The following is a 24,543-nucleotide window of genomic DNA, read 5'->3' as shown; positions in this document are numbered from 1 at the left end:
GGATTTCAATCCATGGTGGTGTATTGTTATCAATGGTTTGTTTGGTGACTGTGGTCCCAACTGCCTTGAGATCATTCACAAGCTGCTCCCATGTAGTACTGGGCTGATAGTCTCACGATCATCCTTACCCCATTCCATTTGCAAATAATCGCTCCAACAGTTGTCTCCTTCTCTTCAAGATTCTTGCTGATGGTCTTTTATTCCATTCCAGCCTTGTGCAGGTCTACAATCTTGTCACAAACATCCTTTGACAGCGTTGGTCTTGCCCATGACGGTGGGTTTGAAAGGAAGAAAGATTCTGTGGACAGGTGTCTTATACACAACGATTTGTCATGAGTGTCTTCTTAAATTGACAGGACTAATCTGTGTACCACATGACACATAATGTAGCCAGTCTGTGGGAGCCAGAATTACTGTTGGTTGGTAGGGGATCAAATACTTAATTAAATCACAGAACGGGAACTCAATTTATTGATAATTATAGACCCTTCCTTTCTTTGTACGTGGGCAAACTTACAAAACCTGCAGGGGATCAAATTATTTTCGCCCCCCCGGATATTGATGAAAAGAACCATGCATTTTAAGTAAATCTGGATATCTGTGCTAACCACAGCAATTAGAAAAACGATAGCTCAGTACACTACCAGACTGAGTTTTTAGCAGTGTATACTTGGGGCCTTGTGTGAAACTGCTGGAAAGCAGGGAGATACACCAGGGACAAATTCAAAAGCAGCTTTCACCGTTTGGCTTGGTGTCTTTCTAGTGAATGGGCCAATACCCCAATGGATAACTGTATTCCCCAATAAAGGTTTTAAAAAGATATCAACTTTTTATGAATTACCCATTTTGATCCGTTTTAAATAATCTGCCTTGGACAAAAAAACAAAAAAACAAAAAAAAACAAACACAAAATGTAACCTCTATCGGATGGCTGTTATCCAGTGCATCCAGTTCTTGAGCACGGGTATAATCTGCAGAGACAAACTGTGTCCATATGTCATATTCTGGGAAGCAGTGATCCACACAGAGATATTCAATCCAGGAAGCAAAGCCTTCATTCAGCCATAAATGGGTCCACCATTCCTGTCAAAAAGAATATAAGAAATGTTAAAATAATCTTTTGAATCAGTGCCTGCTGCTCAAAAACCTCTCAATGATCTCTAATACTGTTCATGTCGGGCGCATATAGTATCACAGAGGAAGGCAAAGATGTAATTAAGGATTTTAAAAGGAGAGGGTTTAAAAAAATATGTAGATTTAAAAATAAATCTAAAACTTTTTCCTCCCCGTCACAAAACCCTGTTGTGGCTATCTTTGGTAAAGCAAAAGTAAACCAGGGCCTTTAAAAAAAAAAAAAAAAAAAATTTAAATATTAAAATAAATAGATTCACATACTAGCACATTAATAAATACTTACCTTAGAACAAAGCCCTCCAGGAGATGCGCTGTCACTGTTGACAAGGCTTCTATCTTGCCCTGGTCTTCCTTCTGGGTTCGCTGGCTCCAGTCCTTTGAATAGCTATACCGTGATGCAGGTTGCTCCTGCGCATGCGCAGAGGAGTCACAGTTTACAGCACAGAACTCTTAAGGCCGCATCCAGGGTAAATATCTCCTAAAAAGTGCAAGTTTAGGAGATATTCAAAGTGCCTACAGATAAAGTCCTATTATAGGCTTACCTGTAGGTACAAGTTCAAAATCGGAGTTTACCAACGCTTTAAGAGACTAACACAAGATTGGAGAAACCTTCAGAATTGAACAGAACTGTATAAATACTGTACATTAACAAGTGAGCAAAGAATAGCATTAACCACTTCAGCCCCGGAAGAATTTACCCCCTTCCTGACCACAGCACTTTTTGCGATTTGGCACGGCGCCGCTTTAACTGCCAATTGCGCGGTCGTGCGACGTGGCTCCGAAACAAAATTGATGTCCTTTTTTCCCCACAAATAGAGCTTTTTGGTGGTATTTGATCACCCCTGCGGGTTTTATTTTTTGCGCTAGTAACCAAAAAATAGTGGCAATTTTTTTTTGTTTTTAAAACGCATTTTTTTTTACATTTTGCTATAATAAATATCCCCAAAAATATATAAAAAAATATTTTTTCCTCAGTTTAGGCCGATACGTATTCTTCTACATATATTTGGTGGGGGGGAAACCAAAAAAAACAAAAACAAAAAACACCACAATAAAGTGTTTAATTGGTTTGCGCAAAAGTTATAGCGTTTACAAAATAGGGGATAGTTTTATGGCATTTTTATAATTTTATTTTTTTTTTTACTAGTAATGGCGGCAATCAGCGATTTTTATCGTGACTACAACATTATGGCGGACACATTGGACACTTTTGAACCATTTTTACATTTTGGGGCCACTGTCATTTATACAGCAATCAGTGCTATACAGATGCACAGATTCCTGTGTAAATGACACTGGCAGTGAAGGGGTTAACCACTAGGGGGGGCAGTTAAAGGGTTAAGTGTGTACTGGGGAGTGTTCAACTGTGTGGGGGCGTGGCTATGTGTGACAAGTCACTGATCTCTGCTCCCGAACACAGGGAGCAGAGATCAGTGACACTGTCACTAGGCAGAACGAGGAGATGCTTGTTTACATTAGCATCTCCCCATTCTTCCTTTCCGCGAGACAATTGCGGGTATCCCCGCGGCGATAAAGTCCGCGGGACCCGCAACCCGACTCACAGAGCTTGCCAGCAGAGGGCAGGTATGATAGTTTGCCTGTATGAGCCCTTCTGGTATATCGGTGCGAGGCGGTATGACAAATAAAATTTAAAACTTTTTCAATGAACTTGAAATCTCAGAACATGAGCATAACGTTTGCGCTTTCATATTTTGAACAACATTTTTTTATGCAACGGGTCAGACTGCCTCCAGGTACAGGGTTCTGTGATGGGCACTGCCCTGTGCACCATCCATTGCAAATCTGGGCCGGTGGGAGTGTGAACTTTTTGTCAGAGACAACCTGTCCTCGTACCTGTGTTTTTTCATGCTACAGATACATAGGCAACATTTTTACACTTTGATTGGGGTCTGAATTTTTGCTGAATGGAGTTTGTGATCATTTTGAATTTCAGCGATTAGAATTTAATGTTCACTTTTATTGAGGACAGGAAAAGCATGCCTTTCTAGACATGAACATGATCTGTAAAAACGAAGGGTGGACTGGACAATAAGCGACACAAGAAAATCTACAACTGGAAATACAATACAGACGTCCATGAACCATACCATTCACATTATACAGTTTCATTTTTATATATTTTTTTATTTGGCATGCTTTTGGGATATGTTGGATAGTTTTTTTTTTTTTTTGCTTTATTTAATGGAATGGTCATTAACCACCCCAATAGAGCTGTTTAATCACTTCTGTTTTTTTTCCCCAAAAATATCAAATAAAAAAAAAAAAAAAAAAGTTTTAGTTTGTCAGTAAGGCGAGACTGATGAGCACCGATATGTGGCACAGATAGGCGGAACTAATGGCCACTCATTGTAATCAGGGCACTGATGATCAGTGCCTCGATTACATACCTAGATGTCCTCTGCAAGGAGATATCGCTGATCGGCTTTCCTCGCACGCTGTCAGTTGAGGTGAGGAGTGCCAACTACCAGCATCTCAGTGTTTACATGTGACCGACTGGACACAACCGATCACATGGTTAAAGAGCCGCGGCTCTTTATAGAGATCAGGGTCGTACCGTGTCCTAGCAACACGGCACGATCGCTGTGTTGTGTGCCCCCACGGGCGCAAGGGGTGGTCATTCTAGGAAGCCGTCATATGATGTCCACCCAGAACAAGAGCCGCCCGCTGTCATTTGGTTAAATAAAAAAAAAAAAAAGTATTTTATTACTCACTGTAAAATCCTTTTCTTGGAAATCCATTGAGGGGGCGCAATCTTTCACTTTTGGGTTATACTACTGCCTACAGAAGGATTGCACACTGGCAAAAAAATAAAATAAAAATAAAAACCATACTATAGGCCAACCCAGGATAACCTCTCCTACTACCAGCACGCCATAGCTCTGCAGCACAGCAATAACAAGTGCATGATTACAGAGGGGTGGGACCGGTGTCCCTTAGTGGACTTCAAGAAAAGGATTTTACTGTGGAGGAAAAAAAAAAAAACGAATTTTCTTTCTCATCTACCGAGGGACATAGAAGTCTTGCCTGAAGGACCTTGCGCCTGAAACTGGCTTCAGATTAGGTCAAAATGTCATCTGGTAGAACTTCGAGAACATGTGAACAAAAAGACCAGTAGTCTAGTGAATATGGGAAACAGCTACTTGATGCCAAAAAGTTCAAGACGCGCACACAGATATTGTAGCTTGCCCATTGACAATTTCCAGTCCTTAAGACCTAAGCTTAGATGATAGTCTGAGTCATGTAGAGATGTAAAATTTACAGGCTCGCAAGTTGATTATTAATAGACACTGGGTCACCCCTGAGCAATTTATAAGATGGGCAATAAACTAGAAAAACAGAAATGTGTCAACAGGCCCAAGAACAAAAGGAGTCAAATGTTATGGGAAAGTATCCTGTTCTCTTTGCTTCCTTTGTGTGAAATCCCTGTTCCTGTCAGCCCCTCTACTCTATGAAAAACTGACCACACTATCCAGGAGAACACATTGTGGTCAGTTCTCTAGCTATGCTGGGAACTCCATGTGCGCTTGTCCAATGATCAGACTTGTCCTGACACACCACTGCTGCACAGCCATTCACTGGGAAGATCAGTGTACGGTTTCTTCACCTCCCCCCAGCTTTTATGTAGCTGAGAACAGAGGGCATGTGAGCACTTATAAAAAGGGGGGGGGGGGGCGCACGCAAGTATTGATTGTTTTATATACATCTATAAACAAATGTTTTGCCTTTCATTTCAGTTGTAAACAAAATGGGTTTGTTTTAAGAGGTGATCGTTTACAAATCAGTTTAAGGATGACTGAACTGTTGCATCCTCAGTTAGACTGCTGTAACGTCTAATTTGAGGAGAACATCTGATATTACAGTTCTTATATAAAGATACACTGAATGTTTTTAATACAACACTAAAAATTACATATTTTTATGTAATCCTGTTTTTATGTTATATACAGCACTTAAAGTGGAGAGAAAAAAAAAAAAAAAAAAAAAAAAAAAAAAAAAAAACATTCTTAAAAATGTTCCCTCTCCCCTCCCCATACTAATCCTGCCTAATATGTATTAAATGGAAAAAAAAAAAAAAAAAAAAAGGAGGGGGGGGGGTGTACATACCCATTTTTAATCTGCTCTTGTCTGGTAGTTAGCGCTCCCTCCTCACTCCTGCAGCAGTCGCTCACTGACACAGGGGAGCTGTGAGATCACATGACCGGACTACAGCAGATTAAAAATAGGTAAATACACACACCTTTTTTATACAGGTTAGTTGGAAAAATTAGGACGAGGAAGGGGGTGGGAACATATTGAAGAATAGTTAGACTTAGGGCTGGGCTTCCATCTTAAGGGTTAGGCGTTCAGCACAGTGATTGTACTTTACTTTTTTTTTTATTTTAGTGAGAATCGGATCATATCCATATTTAACTACTTTCAGCCCAGGCCAATTCTGACATCTCTCCTGCGTGTAAAAATCATTCATTTTTTTTTTTTTTATCACATTACTTTGTGTTCTAACATTATACAGTATCTCACAAAAGTGAGTACACTCCTCACATTTTTGTAAATATTTTATTATAGCTTTTCTTCATGTGACAACACTGAAGAAATTACACTTTGCTACAATGTAAAGTAGTGAGTGTACAGCTTGTATAACAGTGTAAATTTGCTGTCCCCTCAAAATAACTCAACACACAGCTATTAATGTCTAAACCGTTGGCAACAAAAGTGAGTACACCCCTAAATGAAAATGCCCAAATTGGGGAAAAAAATAGCCATTTTCCCTCCCCAAAGTCATGTGTCTCATTAGCGTTACAAGGTCTCAGGTGTGTTTGGGAAGCAGGTGTGAAATTTCGTGTTATTGCTCTCACTTTCTCATACTGGTCACTGGAAGTTCAACATGGCACCTCATGCAAAACTCTCAGGATCTGGAAAAAAAAAAAAAAAATGTTGCTCTACATAAAGATTGCCAAGACCCTGAAACTGAGCTGCAGCATGGTGGTCAAGACCATACAGCGGTTTAACAGGACAGGTTCAACTCAGACCAGGCCTCGTCATAGTCAACCAAAGAAGTTGAGTGCACGTGCTCAGCACCCTCTCATGTCATACTACCCACCGTCATAACCAGAGGTTGTCTTTGGGAAATAGACGTATGGGTGCTGCCAGCATTGCTGCAGAGGTTGAAGGGGTGAGGAGTCAGCCTGTCAGTGCTGAGATCATACACCACACACTGCCTCAAATTGGGCTGCATGGCTGTTGTGCCAGAAGGAAGCCTCTTCTAAAGAAAGCTTGCACAAGAAAGCACGCAAACAGTTTGCTGAAGACAAGCAGACTAAGGCCATGGATTACAATGCCCTGTGGTCTGATGAGACCAAGATAAACTTATTTGGTTCAGATGGTATCAAGCGTTTGTGTGGCGGCAACAAGGTGAGGAGTACAAAGACAAGTTTGTCTTGCCTAAAGTCAAAGCATGGTGGTGGGAGCGTCATTGTCTGGGGCTGCACGAGTGCTGCCAGCACAGGGGAGCTACAGTTCACTGAGGGAACCATGAATGTCAACATGTACTGTGACATACTGAAGCAGCGAATGATCCCCTCCCTTCGGAGACTGGGCCGCAGGGCAGTATTTCAACATGATAAAACAACCCCAAACACACCTCCAAGATGACCACTGCATTGCTAAAGAAGTTGAGGGTAAAAGGCAATGGACTGGCCAAGCAGGTCTCCAGACCTAAACCCTATTGAGAAAGAAGATTTACAGGTGAAGAATTCCCACTAAAAGAGACACAGGCGGACCATGCTGCTTAACAAGATCATATTAAAAATAGACAGTGTTGAATGTTGTCTGTTTAAAAGAAGCTGCATCACGCTTCAACCTTCCATGCACACACCTATAACAAAGCTATTGTTAATTCAAGTGGGTAATATTTGTGGATCAGACTATTGGGGAAAAAAAAGAAAAACAGTTCCTGGTGAAACATGTCGGATTGGCATCACGACAGAGAAGCTCTACGCGTCATGGATGACGCATCTCATCGTGCTTGTTTGTGCATGCGCAGTTGATCGCCTGAAGCCAGTGGTGACTATCTCGGCTGAGACAAGCGGACAGTGGCCCAGAGGACCTGACACTGTGATAGCAAACTGCTCACTGGAGCCTTACAGACCCTGCTCAACAAACGGAGCATACAAGATGGCACATACAGCCCCCTAGACCGGAGAAAGATAGTACAGGACTGTTATTATATCACTCCATGAATGGTCGGGTGAACGGACCATAGGTCCTTTAATTTGCCTCCTGCTGTTTGTTACCTCTCAGCCAGTATTAGCCAGCTTCACAACAGCGTCATTGAGCTATTGTTTTTCCAACAGTTAAAGCCTGTGAATACATGCAATTCCACTTTAGGAAACTGTATAGTGCCTTTGGACTGAACATTAGCTGTGGATTATAATCATTTCTCCACACTGACAGCTATGTATGCTACAATCCTAATTAAAGCGGTCTCTGTGGGACTAGAAACTTGACTCAATCTACTCTTCAACAGGGTTTTTTTGTTAAAAGGGTTTCCAATTAAACCTAGTGACAGGACAGACCTTGTTACGCATTGTGCATGTCACCAAGATCAACAGTCTGATCCACAAATATTACCCACTCAAATTAACAATAGCTTTGTTATAGGTGTGCGCGTGCATGGTTGAAGCGTGATGCAGCTGCTTTTAAACAGACAACGTTGTCTATTTTTAATATGATCTTAGTGTTGGTGGTGTGTACCTGGTCTTGGCCTTTTTTGTATTAAATATATATTTTTAAAAAAATTTATGCTTTTTAAACAGCATGGTCCGCCTGTGTCTCTTTTCAGCGGAAATCCTTCCCCTGTAAATCTTCTCTCTCTATAGTATTTAGGCCCAGAGACCGCACCTATTATTGGTGAGCCTGCAAATCTTGGGACACCACACGGGTAAATTGGACACCCAGGGTTGTGGTAACCAATAGTGCGTATTGATCTTCAAACAATTTTTTTCTAAAACCCTATTGAGCATCTGTGGGGCATCCTCAAAACGGAAGGTGGAGGAGCGCAAGGTCTCTAACATCCACCAGCTCTGTGATGTCATGGAGGAGTGGAAGAGGACTCCAGTGGCAACATGTGAAGCTCTGGTGATCTCCATGCCCAAGAGGGTTAAGGGACACACAAAATATTGACACTTTGGGCCCAATTTTTACATTTTCACTTAGGGGTGTACTCACTTTTGTTGCCAGCAGGTTAGATATTAATGGCTGCGTGTTGAGTTATTTAGAGGGGACAGCAAATTTACACTGTTATACAAGCTGTACACGCAATACTTTGCTACAATGTAAAGTGTAATTTCTTCAGTTTTGTCACATGAAAAGATATAATAAAATATTTACAAAAATGTGAGGGGTGTGCTCACTTTGAGATACTGTATATATTTTTAAAGCATTTTGGACCTAAAAATGTATCTTCTTGTTATTTAAAGCACATGATAGCATACTTACATTAATGTACCCTGAAAAAAAATATTCAGTACTTGCCTTATATTTCAGATGTTTGTGCTGACTTCCGGGCTGTCCCCCCGTGGGAGTAGGCGTGGTTATCATCCTCGCAATGGTCCCTGGGAAATTTCTAAGCTATTTCCCAAGAATCCATGGGGGACAATGAAATTGCAAAATCTCGTGAGATTTCGGAAGGAGGACGCCGGTCACGTGGCGAGGGCGTGTCCGAAATTGCCATTTTCAAAGTGGGCAGGCAGCTGTATCTGCCATTACCACTATTGAAACTTTTACAGCGCTGCTCACTGCTATCAGTGAGCATGCGCGAGATGGAGTGGTGGATGCTGGGAGCCGAGCGTCATAGAATAGAGGAAGTAAATGCCTGTGGGCTTCAGACGCCCACAGTTAAAATAGAAAACGCCTGACTACTTTTTTAAAAGTTATCCGAAGCAAAAGAATCGTCACGCCGGGGGTCAAAAACACGCCGATCGTGAATGCTAACCGACGGTAGGAATCGCCCACCAGTGACACAGGTAAAAAAAATCCCGCTTTAAGTAGAGACTCTAGAAAATAAAACAGTGGGTTTTTTTGTCACACGGTATTTACGCAGTGAACGCTTGTGGTATGGCAACAAACTACGGTATTGAAAAATTCCAATGCTTTGAAAATGTTTACAGGTTACACGTTTAGAGCTACAGAAGAGGTCTAGCGCTATAATTATTCCTTTTGCTATAAATTTTGGTGCGACCTACATATGCGTTCGCTTATGCGCACAAGCACAGCAGGGACTGGGACAAAAAAAAAAAAAAAAAAAACACTTTTACACTGTCCCTTTAATTATTCTTTAACACTTTTATTCCCATCACAAGAAATGTAAACATCCCTTGTGATAGAAATAAGGCATGATAGGTTCTTTTTATGGAGACATCTGGGGTCTAAAAGGACCCCAAAAACCTCTTCTACCCCGTAAATGAGATACAAAATAAATAATCTCTGCTTTCCAGCAAAAGAGAAACACCAGTGTTTACATTTGCCAGAAATAGAAGTGAAGTCATGACGTCGCTTCTGATCTCCCAGAACCATAGAGATGGCCGGTGCCCATCCAGTTCACAGCAAGCTCCATGGTAATCGGTGGTAAAGCTGGATCAGATTACATGGGAGAGCCCAGGGAGGCGCCGTAAAAGCAATTCAGCAGCTAATAAACCACTAGGCTGGCTTTTACAAACACAGGGAATCACAAGATATTATAAAAAAAGAAGTACATTTTAAAATCGCACAATTGGCACCGGAGGGGGGAGGAGGGACAGGATAACTGTTCCCACTTCCAGGAGTCCATGCCACAGTCCATGACGTCACTGTGGGGCTCCCCCCTTCTCCACCTGTCGCCAGGCCAGTAGGAGAGGAACGGGGCCTCGGGCATGCGCAGTAGGGTTCCGGGCATGAAGCCGTTACTAACTACCTGGCTACACTGCCAGGTTCCCTTACCCACAATGGTGGTGGCAGCACCCGACAGCTGATGGAAACATCAGATGCGGTGCTGACATCGCTAGACTCCAGGACAGGTAGATGGCCTATTAAAAACCAGCAGCTGCAGGCTTTTTTTTTTTTTTGGGCGGATCTCCTCTTTAAGTGGTTTATTTTCTCAGTTAGTTCAGTGAAGATACTATCCACAATGCAGACTGCTACTATAGAGCGAAGCTACACATTTGTATGACATACAATCAAAAATATGGTACATAAAGCAGGAAAATGGTCACAACAAGACTTGCTTCCATGTAAACTTTCATACAATAACCCAGAACAAACACTTTCTGAAAAATAATTTATGCATCATACCCAAGGATGGCGTTTCAACAGGGACTGTGAAAGTGCATGTAAGCTTTACATTTTATGTAACATGGACCCATAATGGTAATTCCAAATACATGTGAACTATTGCCAGTTTTTATTAAAAAACAAAAACAAAAGTTAAAAAAGGAAAAAATAAAAAAAATAAAAAAAATCATGCTTACCATTGTGACTAGATTACCAAACCATTGGTGCGCCAATTCATGCCCAACAACTAGTGCCACCCACTGCCGGGAGGAAGAGCAAGAGTTCTTTGGATCAATAAGCAGAGCTGTCTCCCTACAGTCAAGATAAAAAAAAATAATCAAAAATAGTAAGTAAGCTATTAGGAGGCATTTACTATGAAAAGTACTACCACTTGTGAGGAATTGTAAAAAGTGAAGGCACACTACAAGTCAAATACAAAGAGCTGCATGGCATCTTGTGGGCTTTTCTCTATATCTGACAGGTTTATTGCACTGCCGGGAATTACACTGAAGACACTGGGGGCTGAGAGGGGAGAAAAAGGCGGAGCACAAAGCAGCTATGCTCACCCCTACCCCTCTGCTGTCCATTCACAGAAGCCTTTGTATATGAATACATTCACAAAATACAAAGATTTATGGAAACGGGCAGGAGGGGAGGGCTAGCAGCTACAGCAACTGTGCTGTTCCAGATGCATAGCCCAGAAGGATCAGCGTCAGGCTCCTGGAACTACAGCAATAACTGTCTTCTGGAAGTACTATATAGTTGTCAGATATAAATAGTGCCAAGCCCAGGAGGCGTCATGCATAGTGTGCCTTCATTTGCAAATTTTTTCATTTATTTTTTTACAAAAGGAGTTGATTTCTGTAATTTTGCATTAAATTATGCCCCCCAGCTTCCAACAACTGCTATAGCATGTCCGCAGTCCCTGACCATCTCCTGCTGCATGTCTGCAGTCTAAAGCCTGGTACACATGATCGGATTTTCCTCAGACAAAGCGTCAGACTTTTGTCCGAAGGGCGTTGGCCACGAATGTATCGTGCATACAAACGACACACAATTGTCGGCCAACAAACATAAATGTAGTGACGTATTATGTGGCTTTTCAGCTCTTTAGTGCCACCCTTTGGGCACCTTCTGCCAATGTTGTGTTTAGTGTGCATCGATTCCGAGCATGCATGTTTGTATTTTTGTCTGACGGACTTGTGTATACACGATTGGAAAATCTGACAACAGATATTTGTCCGCCGAAAATATATAAGCCTGCCACCCAACATTTGTCTGTGGAAAATCTGACAATTGTCTGATGGAGCAAATGGATTTTAGGCCAACAGTCTGTCAACACAATTCCCGTCAGAAAATCCAATCGTGTGTGTGTGTATGGGGCTTTAGACAGTTTTCTTCAGCATTACATTCACTAAATTGTATGTGCAGTCCTTTGGTAATGTTAAGGACCACACGAGACCATCCCTATCAATTAAGTGGACTAACAGTGTCAGACTGACTGCAGTGAGATCCAGCCTGAAACAGCCAGTTTGGGAAACAATCTTGGAGTTCTTTCACCAGACGCAGTTTTATACAGTATTCTGGAATTTGAAAATTAAGCATTGCATTTGGAAAATATCCTCCATGATGCTATTTTGTAATACCCTACAAAATAAAAAAAATATATAAAAAAAAAAAAAAATCACAGGTTTTAAGATTTACCTTAAGTTAACTACTTTAAATGGTTTGTCGCGACCTATTAAATGCTACTTTCTCTGAACAGCTTGGTCTGTCTAAGTTGAAAAATTAAAGATGGACTGATGCAACAGGTGAAAATAAGAAAAAAGAAAAACGAATGCAGCTACCACATCTAATACACGTCTTTTTTGGGTTTACTACCATTTTCAGATTGCCTTTTTGTGCTGACTAGTTTAAGTGTGCTGGGAAATCTTGCATTGCACCGTGGAACATACCCTGGATGCTAGCATAGTCCAATACAGGTCAACAGAACAGACTTAACCACTTCAGCCCTGGAAAGATTTGCCCCCTTCCTGACCAGACCATTTTTAGAGATACGGCACTGCGTTGTTTTATCTTAAAATTGCATGGTTGTGCCATGCTGTACCCAAATAAAATTTACATCCTTTTCCCACAAATAGAGCTTTCTTTTGGTGTTATTTGATCACCTCTGCGGTTTTTATTTTTTGTGCTATAAAACAAAAAATAAAAACGACAATTTTGTAATAAAAACATTTTATTACTTTTTGCTATAATAACTATCTAAAAAAAAATGTATTCATCAGTTTAGGCTGATATGTATTCTTCTACATATTTTTGGTAAAAATCGCAAGCAGCGTATTGATTGGTTTGCGCAAAAGTTATAGCATCTACAAAATAGGGAATATACTTACGGCATTTTCATTTTTTTGAACTAGTAATCGTAGCAGACAGATCGGACAATTGACACCTATTTATGACCACTGACACTTATACAGCGATCAGCGCTATAAAAATGCCGTCTGCTGAAAGCGATTCACAGGAGTGCAGAACAAAACTGCACTTCTGTGATCCACAGGAGAAGTACAGCCAAACGAGTTTAGTCTATATACGGGAATTTGTCAAGCAGGTATGGTTGAGAACTTTTCACTTGGTATGCTTGAAAATTTTGTTCACAGTTAACCTCCCTGTTGAATAGGCTTATCGAGTTCTTTCAGTTTTGTCGGTTTGATCTACCAAAGTTGAAATAGCTATAGGTGCATGTGGCTATAGCTTATATCATAGAAATATTCTGTTTGTCGTTTGATGCTTGTATCAAAAAGAATAATCTGAGTTCTATGGTTAAAAAAATTAAAAAATAATAATCTGACTCATGGTTAAAGACGACAATTTCTATCACACCATGATCAGTCTTAAGCTGGCCATACATGGTTTGCAATTCAGCTTGTTCAGTAGGGATTGGCTAAAATGAGATCCATGTATGGGAAAAGTGGTTGTAGAGCAGTCGATCTACTGATCAATTTCTGTACAATCTGCCTAACAGATTTTCCCTCCACGCTGTCAGAATACAATAGCTCAGCAGAAGGATTCCCCCATCCACCTTGAATGTGTAGATGGGCGAATCGAGTCAGTTAGGTTTTGCTCAACCTACTGGTTGAGTGAAAAGGGCAAAAAACTGAATCATCTATGGGCTGCCTTTGTGCTTTCTAATGCATCAAAGGCAACACTCCATCACATATTGCGAGTCTTTAGGGAACATCTCATGTAAAAAAAAGGCAGCCATATACAAAGTGGTTTTCTCATGCGATATAAAGATCTAAACACTGCTTGTGATAATCTGGGTATAAATAACAAAAAGTGCAAGAACAAGCTTTTGGGCACGTGAGATGCTCATAAGAACAGGCAATTCAAGTTTACTAGAAGGGAAGAAAAATCTGTATGGCAGAAACAGAAATGAATTCAAGTGTTAAAGTGGTTGTAAAGGCACAAGGTTTTTACACCTTCATGCATGAAGGTTAAAAAAAAAAAAAAAAAAAAAAAAACCTGTGTGAGGCAGTCCCCCCCCAAAGGCCCCCTTTCAATCCAGCGATGTCCAGGAAAAGCCTTGCCTGTCCAGAGACTCACTCCTGATTGGCTTTTGGCAGCAGCCACTGAGCCAATCAGCGAGATGATGGAAGGAGCCACGGTTCAGTGTGTGAATGGTCAACACAGAGCAGCGGCTTAGCTTGGGAGCCCCCCATAGTAAGCTGCTTGCTGCGGGGGTACCCGGCAGGAGAAAGGGGCCAAGAGCAGCGATGTGGGACCCAAGGAGGATTCAAGCTACTCTGCAAAACCACTGCACAGTGCAGGTAAGTATACCGTATTTAAAAATAAAAAACAAGACAATAGCACTTTAACTACATAGATATTAGTAAACCAAGGTCCCAGAAGAGGACAGGAAAGCAACATACAAGTACCTGTATGTGACCAGGCCCCAGTTTTCCATGGCTCCTGTGAAAAACAAAACGAGAGTAAGGAAGCGAAGCAGGGCAGGAGACATGGTGTCACCTGTACAGCATGCCAGTTAGTAAAAACTTTACCAGCTGCAAAGTCTGCAATGGCGATGAGGTCAATCTTGGGAAGAGGGTAGGGCACATTAAAGTAATCCTTATAGAAAGGCAGCGTTTTAGCAGCAACCTGAAGGAGCAATACACACAAGTGGTTGGTGGAGGACCAAGTCATAACAAAAAAAAAAAAAAAAAATCTGCAGACCCGAAAACAGAACTTACCTCCAAAGCAAACTTTCCCTGTTCGGCTTTCCCAACTGGAGTGTAAACACGGACCAGCACTCCATCTGAAGAACGAGCTTCCACAAAGTCGTACTCTCCCACCACAAAGGCCACAAGATAGGTTGACATGATAGGGGTGCGAGCAAACTTAACTTCCACCAAGTTATTGTCATCTGGGTAGGCCTTGCGCTCAATTAGATTCTACAGAACAGGGTACAAAATTGGAGCAAGAAAGTAAACATCTTGAAAAACAAAAATGTCTGTAGGACAAATCTATCCTCTTGCAATTAGACTGCCAGCAATTGCTGCTTCTACATTGTGCATGGCAGATAAGGGTAGTGACCTTTTTAAACCTTGGGCTTTGGGTTCATCCCAATGTGGAAGATTTACGGTATAGTCTGCTGCAACTCCTAGATAGGTTTAAACTTAAAGGCGAAGCCTTTGTCTTTGGTGGGGCGGACAAAGCTCACTGAAATGGTTTGGGCACCACAGTTAGTCCACATTTTGCATAATTCCCTAGTGTGGTTCCCTCACAGATGACAGATGGACTCCCTTATCTGAAAGGGTAGACATCTCATAATTAGATTGCCTATCTTACAACTGCCAAAAGATAGCAGGGGTCTCGCTGTACCACATGCAAGACTATTTCCTGGCTGCGTGACTGCAGCACTTTGCAAGATGGGGAATCACAAACACAACTGATCCATCTCTTGGCCCAATTGGAGGCGGGTGGGTTTTGGGACTCCTCACGGTGCCCTTCATTGAAACTAATGAATAAAGTGTGGCGTGAAATTAAACCGACAGGATATATGATGGTGTTTCTCAATATTCACCTATCTGGGAGGGGGGGCATTTTGAGGAGTTGAGCAAGCTACAGGGCTTTGACCACTGGTACTCTAAGGTGGTGCAATTCTTTCATCAATTGTTTACACAGAATCAACTAAAATTCTTTGAGCAACAGCAGCATTAGCATTTCCTCTCATAAATTTTTCCAATACCTCCAGCATGCCCCTTTTAGCACAGGCTAAATTGACCAATAGGAGACTGACCCCACTCCACTTATAGTACACCTGCAAACTTGAGCTATGTGATCCATGGCTGCAATCCTCAGTCTAGCTCCATTAACCCTAGTGTCCTTGCGGATATTTCAATGCTAGAGCCAAGAACAAACCACTTTGAGCAAAGTTCCTTGGTGTATGTACCCATCTGGTAGTTCTATAGCAGGTGTGAACTTTTACTTGGTTGAGACAGTGGCATTGTTTTTATCAATACACTTGCTATGTTGTCATGTTCCCAATCCTGAACTATTACACATCATCATTCTGTTTGCAGCTGCTGCTCTTGGCTAGATTGTGATGTGAATGTATGGCTGTGTCTTTAGTGTATGTTTTGCCTTTAGGTTTCTCTTACATTGTTTGTAAACCTACAAAATTTTTATTTTTTTCTCTTTTTATTAAAAAGTTCTAGGGAGCAAGACAGCAACCAGGTGGCAAGGTGAGAATCTTGCCAATGGCAGCAATCTTTATGAAAAGCATGAGAAATGCTTCTTAACCACTTCACTACTGGGCACTTTCACCCCCCTTTCTTCATAAATTGTGGCCAAAATTTATACTGCTACATCTCTTTGGTAAAAATAACCAAAATCAGTGATATTATTTGGACTCTGTGAAAGTTATAGAGTCTACAAGCTATGGTGCCAATCATTGAAAATCGATCACACCTGATCACATGAGCAGTGTTATTTTGGTTATTTTTGTCTGTAACTGACAATTGTGCAGCCGTGGAACGTTGTACCCAAACAAAATTGGCATTCTTATTTCCCCACAAATAGAGCTCTCTAATGGTGGTATTTGATCCCCTCTGCAGTTATTTTTTGCTCTTAAAAAAAAAAAAAAAAAAAAAAAGATTTTTAGCAGGACTACCACGTTGCGGCAGACAAAGCTGACCCCCAAGTGACACTTTTTGGTGACCAGTGACACCAATACAGTGATCAGTGCTATAAAAATGCAGTTCCCATACAGTTGTACCCATGTAGGCTGGGCACTCAGGGGGCTGGAGCTGAGAATCACGTCCTTCATATAGGCAGAATGCATACAGGTAATCCGAGACTCTCACCAAGCTTATACAATTTTACTCTGCATCTGGCCCTTATCCGTATCTAGCCAAATTTTATATAATTTAACATAATTCAGATTATTTCGAGGCGGGCACTGGGTGTTGTCGCTGAAGTGAAGGAAGCACATAATCATCTCATATCAGGACCTGGCCATTATGGCAGAATAAATGGGCATGTGGTGGATGGGGTTGGTGGACCAGTAGGCATGTCCTTAATTTTGTAAGCCCCATAAAAAATGTGAACTCCTCCAAACGCAAATCTCTCCACTCAAATGGATGAGTATATGATGATTGGGGGGGGGGGGGCTGTTGGCAATATGCTGCTGGGCACAAAGATTGGCCTGGTCCATGATAAGTTTCCAGCAAAGAGTCGGAAAAAATTGATAAAAACAAACAATTTGAGAAATTCGGGGTATTGGCTTGCACACCAGGCTGTGCAGTGAAAGGGGAAATACTTGCTGATACCGAATCGGAAGGCAGCTGGGCCTGGGCACTTGATCCTGGGGTCCATCGCTAGTGGCAGCGCTGGTACTCGGCCTGGAAAACGTGATCCTGGGGTCTATCACTGGTGGCTGCCTGATTTACAGAGTGCCGTGTGCCCTTTTAGGAGGGACCCATTCTTCCTCCGATTCCTTTGCTGATCCACTGCTATAAATTAGTTCAAATACTGAATTTGTGTCAAAATCTGAAGAGAACTCCTCGCTGCGCTCATCAGTCATGGAGAGGATCTGGAACGCCTCCTCCCCACTATAAACTTTTTTGGACATGCTTCTGATGGGCTGTGTAATGGGTGACTGGTGCACTTTATGCCAATGGCCGGCGGCAGTTTACCACGTGATCGGCTGTGATCAAGTCACAGCCGATCACAAAATCTAAACACAGACTGGTAACTGGCTGTTACCGACTCTTCTCTCCTCACACACCATTTCCAGTGTGAGGGGAGAAGAGCCAGGAACAGTGAGTTACCAATCTGTGTGTATTGTACTGCACAAAGCACCACACAATAAAGAGTACCTGTCGCATCGCCCCTATTACCCCCCCCCCCCCCATTACACTTGTCACCCAACAGTCACATCGGTGCCCATAAAGTGCACCCGTCACCCATTGGTGCCCATTAAGCGCAAAGTGTTCCTGTGTTCCCCTCTGTATCATGGCTGCTGACCCATAATAGCATGGTTAGTTTACATCCCTCCATCACCCTGCTCGCTTTGCTCAGCGTCTGCGCCTCCTCCACTACCTCTCACGCTGTCAATTCCGTGGTCTGTGTGCAGCCGATCTCCCCTCGCCTCTTGATTGGGTAGTTTGCTGCAGTTGCTCCTCTCCTTTGGTAAAGTGGTCGTAAAGTAACATTATATCCCTTCTTTGGCCAGCTCTGCTGTGTGGCGACATCCTCCCTCCGCTAGCATGCATATGCCAGAATAGAATCTCAGCCCCTCTCACTGTACTCCCTTAGATCTAGGGGAGCAGAGTGAGGACATGTGATCACACAGCAGAACTGGGCAAAAGCATTTCGCATTATAATAAAAAAAATAAAAAAACAGTTTTTAAAATGTTCCTAAAGGGAGGATTAAAGAATAGATTCAACTTTACAACCACTTTGCTGATAAAATAAAAACTGCTTGCTTTTAGTTACGTAGCATGCATTGTTACAGATAGGGAGGTAACAAATCTGCAGGTTACAAATGGGTGCACCCAGATAACTGGAATGTAAGAGGTGTATATAAAGATGAATTATTCACTATACTTGAGTCATTTGTAAACTGCTTTTTATGCTGAGAGCTTATCTGAGCCTAAGATGCAGCATCTGTGGAGTTTAATCTGCAGCTGAGGCAAGCAAAGAGGTGTGGGCAAGTGTGAAGATGTTAAACATGTGGCCAGAAATAATGCAGCACCAAACACCCGTATACATGAGTAAATTGAGAAACATTACACAAGCACAGTTGTGGACTTTACCCAGTATTAGCAAATCCTGAGCCTGATAACACTAACATTCTTTTAGGAAACTGGTTGTACATTACCATTTACACTGTCTTATCTATAGAAAACAAACAATCATACCATGACTGTCAATATAAAAGCAATTGGATTTATTGGAAAAATAAAATAAAAAAAAACATTTGTGTGCGGCCGATGTAGATTTTAAACTTAGTAGTGGAGTAAGCAGAAATTCTTACCATATTTGACAAAGCTACCCTGTCCTTAGGGACAATGAGAATAACATCAAAGGTTGCTTTGATAGCTGGCTCATCCCAGCAGGGGAAAGCTCTTCGTGCATCTGTGGCCTGTAAAGAGAACAGTTCCATGTCACATTCACAATACTGACAACGCAGTACCAAGGCACAGCAAGGCTGTTTGTAAGTTGTCCTAATCAATCCCCGGAGCCTCGTGTCCTTACCTCAAACTGAGTGACTGCAGCATAGCGAACCTCTCCAGAAGCTGTATTGTATTTACTTCGATAGAAACCTTTCATTTTATCATTCAACTCGCCGACAAAATCTATTTTCAACATCCCTGTACCTGAACATATAAATATAAGAAAGGTAAAAAACACACATTGCAAATAGGACAGCGACCTAATACACATGATGTTTAACATTAGTCTCCACTCCAATTAGAACATTCCTAAAAAACAGCACAAAATGCCTTACAATTATCTGTATCAGACAGAAATCATCTTCTTTGCCCCTCTATATAGCTGAGCTTTTTTTTTTTTTTTTTTTTTTTACAGATTGGGGACTTAGACCTCTTATGGCCAAGCCCTAAAAACTACCATGTCCAACAGGACTGTCACCGAGGCCAGTAAGGGTACTCAGACAAGATGGCGGCTGGTAAGCTTTGTCCTTATGTCATGGAAAGTAGGTCCCCTGCTGATAACATATACATATAAACCCTTAGGACCTATGAACCTACTCTGTGCACTACCATTATTATAAATGCCATTTGAATGCATTGTAAATAAATAATGGATGGGCTTCCCTTAAAGCAATGCAAGTTAACGCGTGCACATTAACGCACTGCAACAGAAGGCTTAAGTATAACTGGGATTTCGCAAATTACATTTCGGTTTCTAAAGAACTGTGCATGAAACAGCCATTATATATTTTTTGTTTATAAAATACCCAATTTCAACAGAGAACTTGCGTTAAGAATATTGATGTAATATTTTTTATGTATGCTTTCACTGGAAGACACGCGTTGTGAATTTTTTCATTTTTTTTTTTTTTAACACATGCCATTGAATATTTATTATATCACATTATTGAAAAGAGAGTGGGTATGGAGTGTAAACCAGCTGCTTGTATTCTCCAATCGGAAGCCCATAGCATGCAGTTAGGCCTCATGTACCTGAGTTTAGGAGCTGTTGTGATTTTTTATTTTTTTTTGCTAAAGCCCCCAAAGTCAAATAAAAGCCTGTGTGTTCATGTACACTTAGGCTTTTATCAAAGTTTAGGGTCAGATAACATCCCTCTCCTGAACGCAGAAGACTCGTGTTTAGGAGAGTAACGTTTTGGCCAAAAAAATAAAAAATGCCAAACGCTAGCCAAGTTTAGTGCTTGGGCGTTTATTCATTTCAATGGCAAGTACTCTGGCAAATTAAATGAATAAACGCTAAACACAGCAAACTACTTTTGCCACGTTTAGAGTTTTCTACTGCTGGGAAGGTCAATGTATATGTAGCCTAATACAATTCTATGAAGGGACAGAGATGTCATCCTATTAAAAAACAAAAAAAAAAACCCCACATCTACACAAAGGCCTTTGGACACATGCCAACCCCAAAGTCTGCAGGGCAACACAGAGTCCTCCAATGATTGTGTCTTACTGCCATGCCAAATTCACAAACCTCCCTCTCCAAGGGAGGAAATACCGTTTGATGGGAAGCAGGTATCAATGTAAATTCCAACCCCCAAGGGGAAGGAGGGGGAATAGCCCTGACAGGAAGGGTAGAGTGCACTAAAGGGATCGACATCTGTGTTCCCAACCTGAGAAAGAGGTCTTGAAATGCCTCCAAGTGAAAAGACAAAACTTCTCCATGCACCATCAACTGAGGAAGTCAAGCTACTAATTTTCCACATTTGGAATGTGCACTGGTTGGATAACCATGCCATTTAGACATTTCGCATTAAAGGATTATCCAAATCACCCATAGTTCCAAAATGTAGACTTGGAGAGAAGCTCTCTAGCGACCAGGTCCCTTGGACCGACAGGGTGTTCAGGACTCCTCCCCAGCCCCACCGTAAAAGCAGAAATACCCTGTATAGGGCAGTATGAAGGAGGAGGGCTAGATACTCCAGGCAATAAGTTCCAGTAATAATTTCTTGAGATCTAAAATCTATAGATCATAAGCGCAAGAGCATGCAATGCCAAGCTGCGGTTTCCAAAGCGAGCAAAGTCCTTTCCTGTATTAAGAGAGGTATATACGAGAGAGAGAGACAGAGAGAGAGACAGAGAGAGAGACAGAGAGAGAGACAGAGAGAGAGACAGAGAGAGAGACAGAGAGAGAGACAGAGAGAGAGACAGAGAGAGAGACAGAGAGAGAGACAGAGAGAGAGACAGAGAGAGAGACAGAGAGAGAGACAGAGAGAGAGACAGAGAGAGAGACAGAGAGAGAGACAGAGAGAGAGACAGAGAGAGAGACAGAGAGAGACAATTTTGCCCCTGTTCAAATCATTAGTAAGACCTCATCTGGAATATGCAGTTCAGTTTTGGGCACCAGTTCTCAAAAAGGATATCGGTGAACTGGAGAAAGTGCAGAGAAGGGCAACCAAACTGATAAGAGGCATGGAGGACCTCCACTATGAGGAAAGATTAGAGGAACTGAATTTATTCACTCTTAATAAGAGGAGATTAAGGGGGGATATGATCAACATATATAAATATATAAGGGGTCCATATAGGGAACTTGGTGTTGAGTTATTCACTTTACAGTCAACAAAGAGGACAAGGGGGCACTCTTTACGTCTAGAGGAAAAGAGATTTCATCTACAAATACGGAAAGGGTTCTTCACAGTAAGAGCTGTGAAAATGTGGAATAGAGTCCCTGCAGAGGTGGTTCTGGCCAGCTCCGTAGATTGCTTTAAGAAAGGCCTGGATTATTTCCTAAGTGTACATAATATAACTGGGTACTAACATTTATAGGTAAGGTTGATCCGGGGAAAAGCCGATTGCCTCTCGGGGGATCAGGAAGGAATTTTTTCCCCTGCTTTAGCACATTGGATCATGCTCTGCTGAGGTTTTTTGCCCTCCTCTGGATCAGCTGTGGGTATAGAATTGGGTATATGGGCTGGAATAATAATAATAATAATAATAATAATAATAATATTATATTATATATTTTTTGTGGTTGAACTGGATGGACTCGTGTCTTTTTTCAACCTGACTAACTATATATCCAAACATCTGCAGTATTTGAACAGTTTGCTTGACATTGAGTTTGGGCCAACTGTTCCCTCCGTAGAAAGTAGTTTAGGTATCCCACTATAGCATGGGTGTCCGCAGAACTTTTTTCAGGGGAGGGCATAATTTTAAAGGTCACCCATGCTCCACCCCTTTTCAACAATGTCATGAAGGGGAGGACGTGCTATATGGGCGCAACAGTATCTATATGGGGACAATTGCAGCTATATGGGCACAATAGCATAAAGACGCTATTGCATCCATACAATGCTAGTACTGTGTCTCCTATTGTGCCCACACTGCCCAGTGACAGAGTGCCTCTCTCTGGGGGCGCGGGTACAGAGTGCCTCTCTCTGGGGGCGCGGGTGCTATTAGTTTCCCCAGTACAGTCCTTTTTTTCCATGTCTCCTGTAGCTGCTACAGTGTAGCACTCCTCAGCTTGTTTCCGGGTTTTCCCTTTTCCCTCTAGCAGAGTGCATGCCGGGGACTGTAGCCTGCTCCCTATTGAGAGCAAATGGGCCACCAATCTCTGACACTACATTTCCCATGATGCCCCTCTAGTTTCTGCTGATTGACCCTCCGCTGCGGCCAACGGGGAGGAAAGAAGAACAGGCACAAAGGTGTCTAGTCTCCTGTGCTGCCGACATGAGAAGGGGGGGGGGGGGGTGAGCGGGGGAAACATCCTGACAGCGGCCCGCAGCTCTCCCCCTATCACAGCGCCGCTGCTGACATTTCTTTACATATATGGGAAGGGGCACCTGCTACCCCTATGCCCGGGTGCGGTGCGCCCAGCCCTCACACAGCCCCATAGTGACGCAGCAGCCACTGAGACTACTCACCAGGCCTACCAGTACTCAGTTTCCCCCCGGACTTGCACACAATGCTATAGTGCCTGGCTAGCACACCAGGGCAGGTGCGAACTGAGAAAAGCAAATAGGTACTCACGGTTGTGAGAGAAGCAGAGAGCTTCAATGACAGTCAAAGTAAAATGCAGGCAGAGTTCAGAGAATAGTGGATATATGATTCGAGGTCATACACAGGGAAATCCAATCAGCAGAGCAGACAAACAGGTAGCTTGGAAAACATGTTACAAATGCAATATCACAAGCATGACACTGCAGGCTTGGCTGGCTTTTATCAGGTTTGGTCTCCACCCAGAGTCTGTCCACAATCCATCACCTTGCAGGTGGACAGACTGACAAGGAGAATGCCACAGCCAAAACCAGGATGCTGGAACCAGCAGTTATGACAGATCAGGAGGGCACACACTTCTGACAGCATCAGTTTCTTTCAGTAAATACAGCATTTGTAGCTGCTGACTTAATTTCCACACTTTTATTGGGTGTATATAATATTTCCTAGCCTGTCAACACCTTACAGCAGGGCTACAGGCATGAACCTCAGTAGCTGAACTGAAGAATCCGTTACGATAGATCCTGGATTCCTTTCCTAGACATATCCTTTGATGAGACATGGCAGCCAAGAACCTATAAAGCACTGTTTGTTGGTAAAATCAGATTCAGAAAAACTGGAGTGTAGAAGGAAACCGTGTGGACTAAAAACAGTGGAACTAAAGTGGACTAAGTCACCCAGTCAGTTACAGGAGTGCACAATTTTTTCTAGAGGTAAAACCTTGCAGCCTGTAGATGCAGTTCAGGAGGACAAATTTAATAGAGGACCAACAAAAAGATCCAATGAACTAGGAAAAAACTACTGTTACAATGACCTAGACTCGAGCGGGGACGTACATACATCTGAAAGGAAAATCCTCCCAGAATAAGAGAAAGAATAAAAATTCTAGAAAATAGAGCGTGGAAAAAAAAAAAGTGATTTTGTTACTTGTGACTATACTTCTGGTCATTCCACAATGGGGAACATGGGAGAAAAGAGGAGCCAGGAGGTAAGGTGAAGGTAGAAGAAGCAACAATGAACTTATAACAGAAGGGGATGGCAAGGTCGTAAGGCTTATTGAGCTAGCCAGCTCTGATGTAGGATTTACACCCTTAGCGGCAAGTGTTAAGCTATACTACAAATTGTCCAGTTTGGTCTACTTAAATGCATTCTGTAAAAAAAAAAAAAAAAATGTAAAAAACTATTTTTAGAGTACGAACAGTTTCCACTTACCCGTTTGTAGGGTGCTTGGAAAAGACAAGGTCACCTTCTCATCTTCATTCTGGTAATTGAAACCTGTGGCATGAATTTCTGCAAAATGAAAAAACAAACCACTTAAAAGATGTCAAGCACATTTTCAGACATGAAAAGGTGTCAAATTATTATGCATACTGGTCTATATTTGCACCCAAGCATAATTAAAGATTCAGATTCA

General features: G+C 42.0%; 1 protein-coding gene across 1 annotated transcript in view; it reads right to left on the bottom strand.

The window, feature by feature from the left end:
- The window catches only part of NPEPPS (aminopeptidase puromycin sensitive), a 136,036-nt gene that overhangs the window by 54,179 nt on the left and 57,314 nt on the right, over window positions 1-24,543 (bottom strand). Inside the window, exons 3-10 of the mRNA XM_077459722.1 lie at window positions 24,342-24,419; window positions 19,216-19,337; window positions 18,995-19,102; window positions 14,706-14,906; window positions 14,517-14,613; window positions 14,394-14,427; window positions 10,656-10,770; window positions 919-1,083 (exon numbers count right to left, since the gene is read on the bottom strand). Coding sequence (XP_077315848.1) covers window positions 919-1,083; window positions 10,656-10,770; window positions 14,394-14,427; window positions 14,517-14,613; window positions 14,706-14,906; window positions 18,995-19,102; window positions 19,216-19,337; window positions 24,342-24,419 — 920 coding nt within the window. The remainder of the gene's footprint in view (window positions 1-918; window positions 1,084-10,655; window positions 10,771-14,393; window positions 14,428-14,516; window positions 14,614-14,705; window positions 14,907-18,994; window positions 19,103-19,215; window positions 19,338-24,341; window positions 24,420-24,543) is intronic.

Source organism: Lithobates pipiens, unplaced genomic scaffold, assembly GCF_037356315.1.
Source record: "Lithobates pipiens isolate NorthernLeopardFrog02 unplaced genomic scaffold, aLitPip1_a1.2 Scaffold_28, whole genome shotgun sequence".
Taxonomy (NCBI): Eukaryota; Metazoa; Chordata; class Amphibia; order Anura; family Ranidae; genus Lithobates; species Lithobates pipiens.
This window is presented reverse-complemented; position numbering and strand designations above follow the sequence as displayed.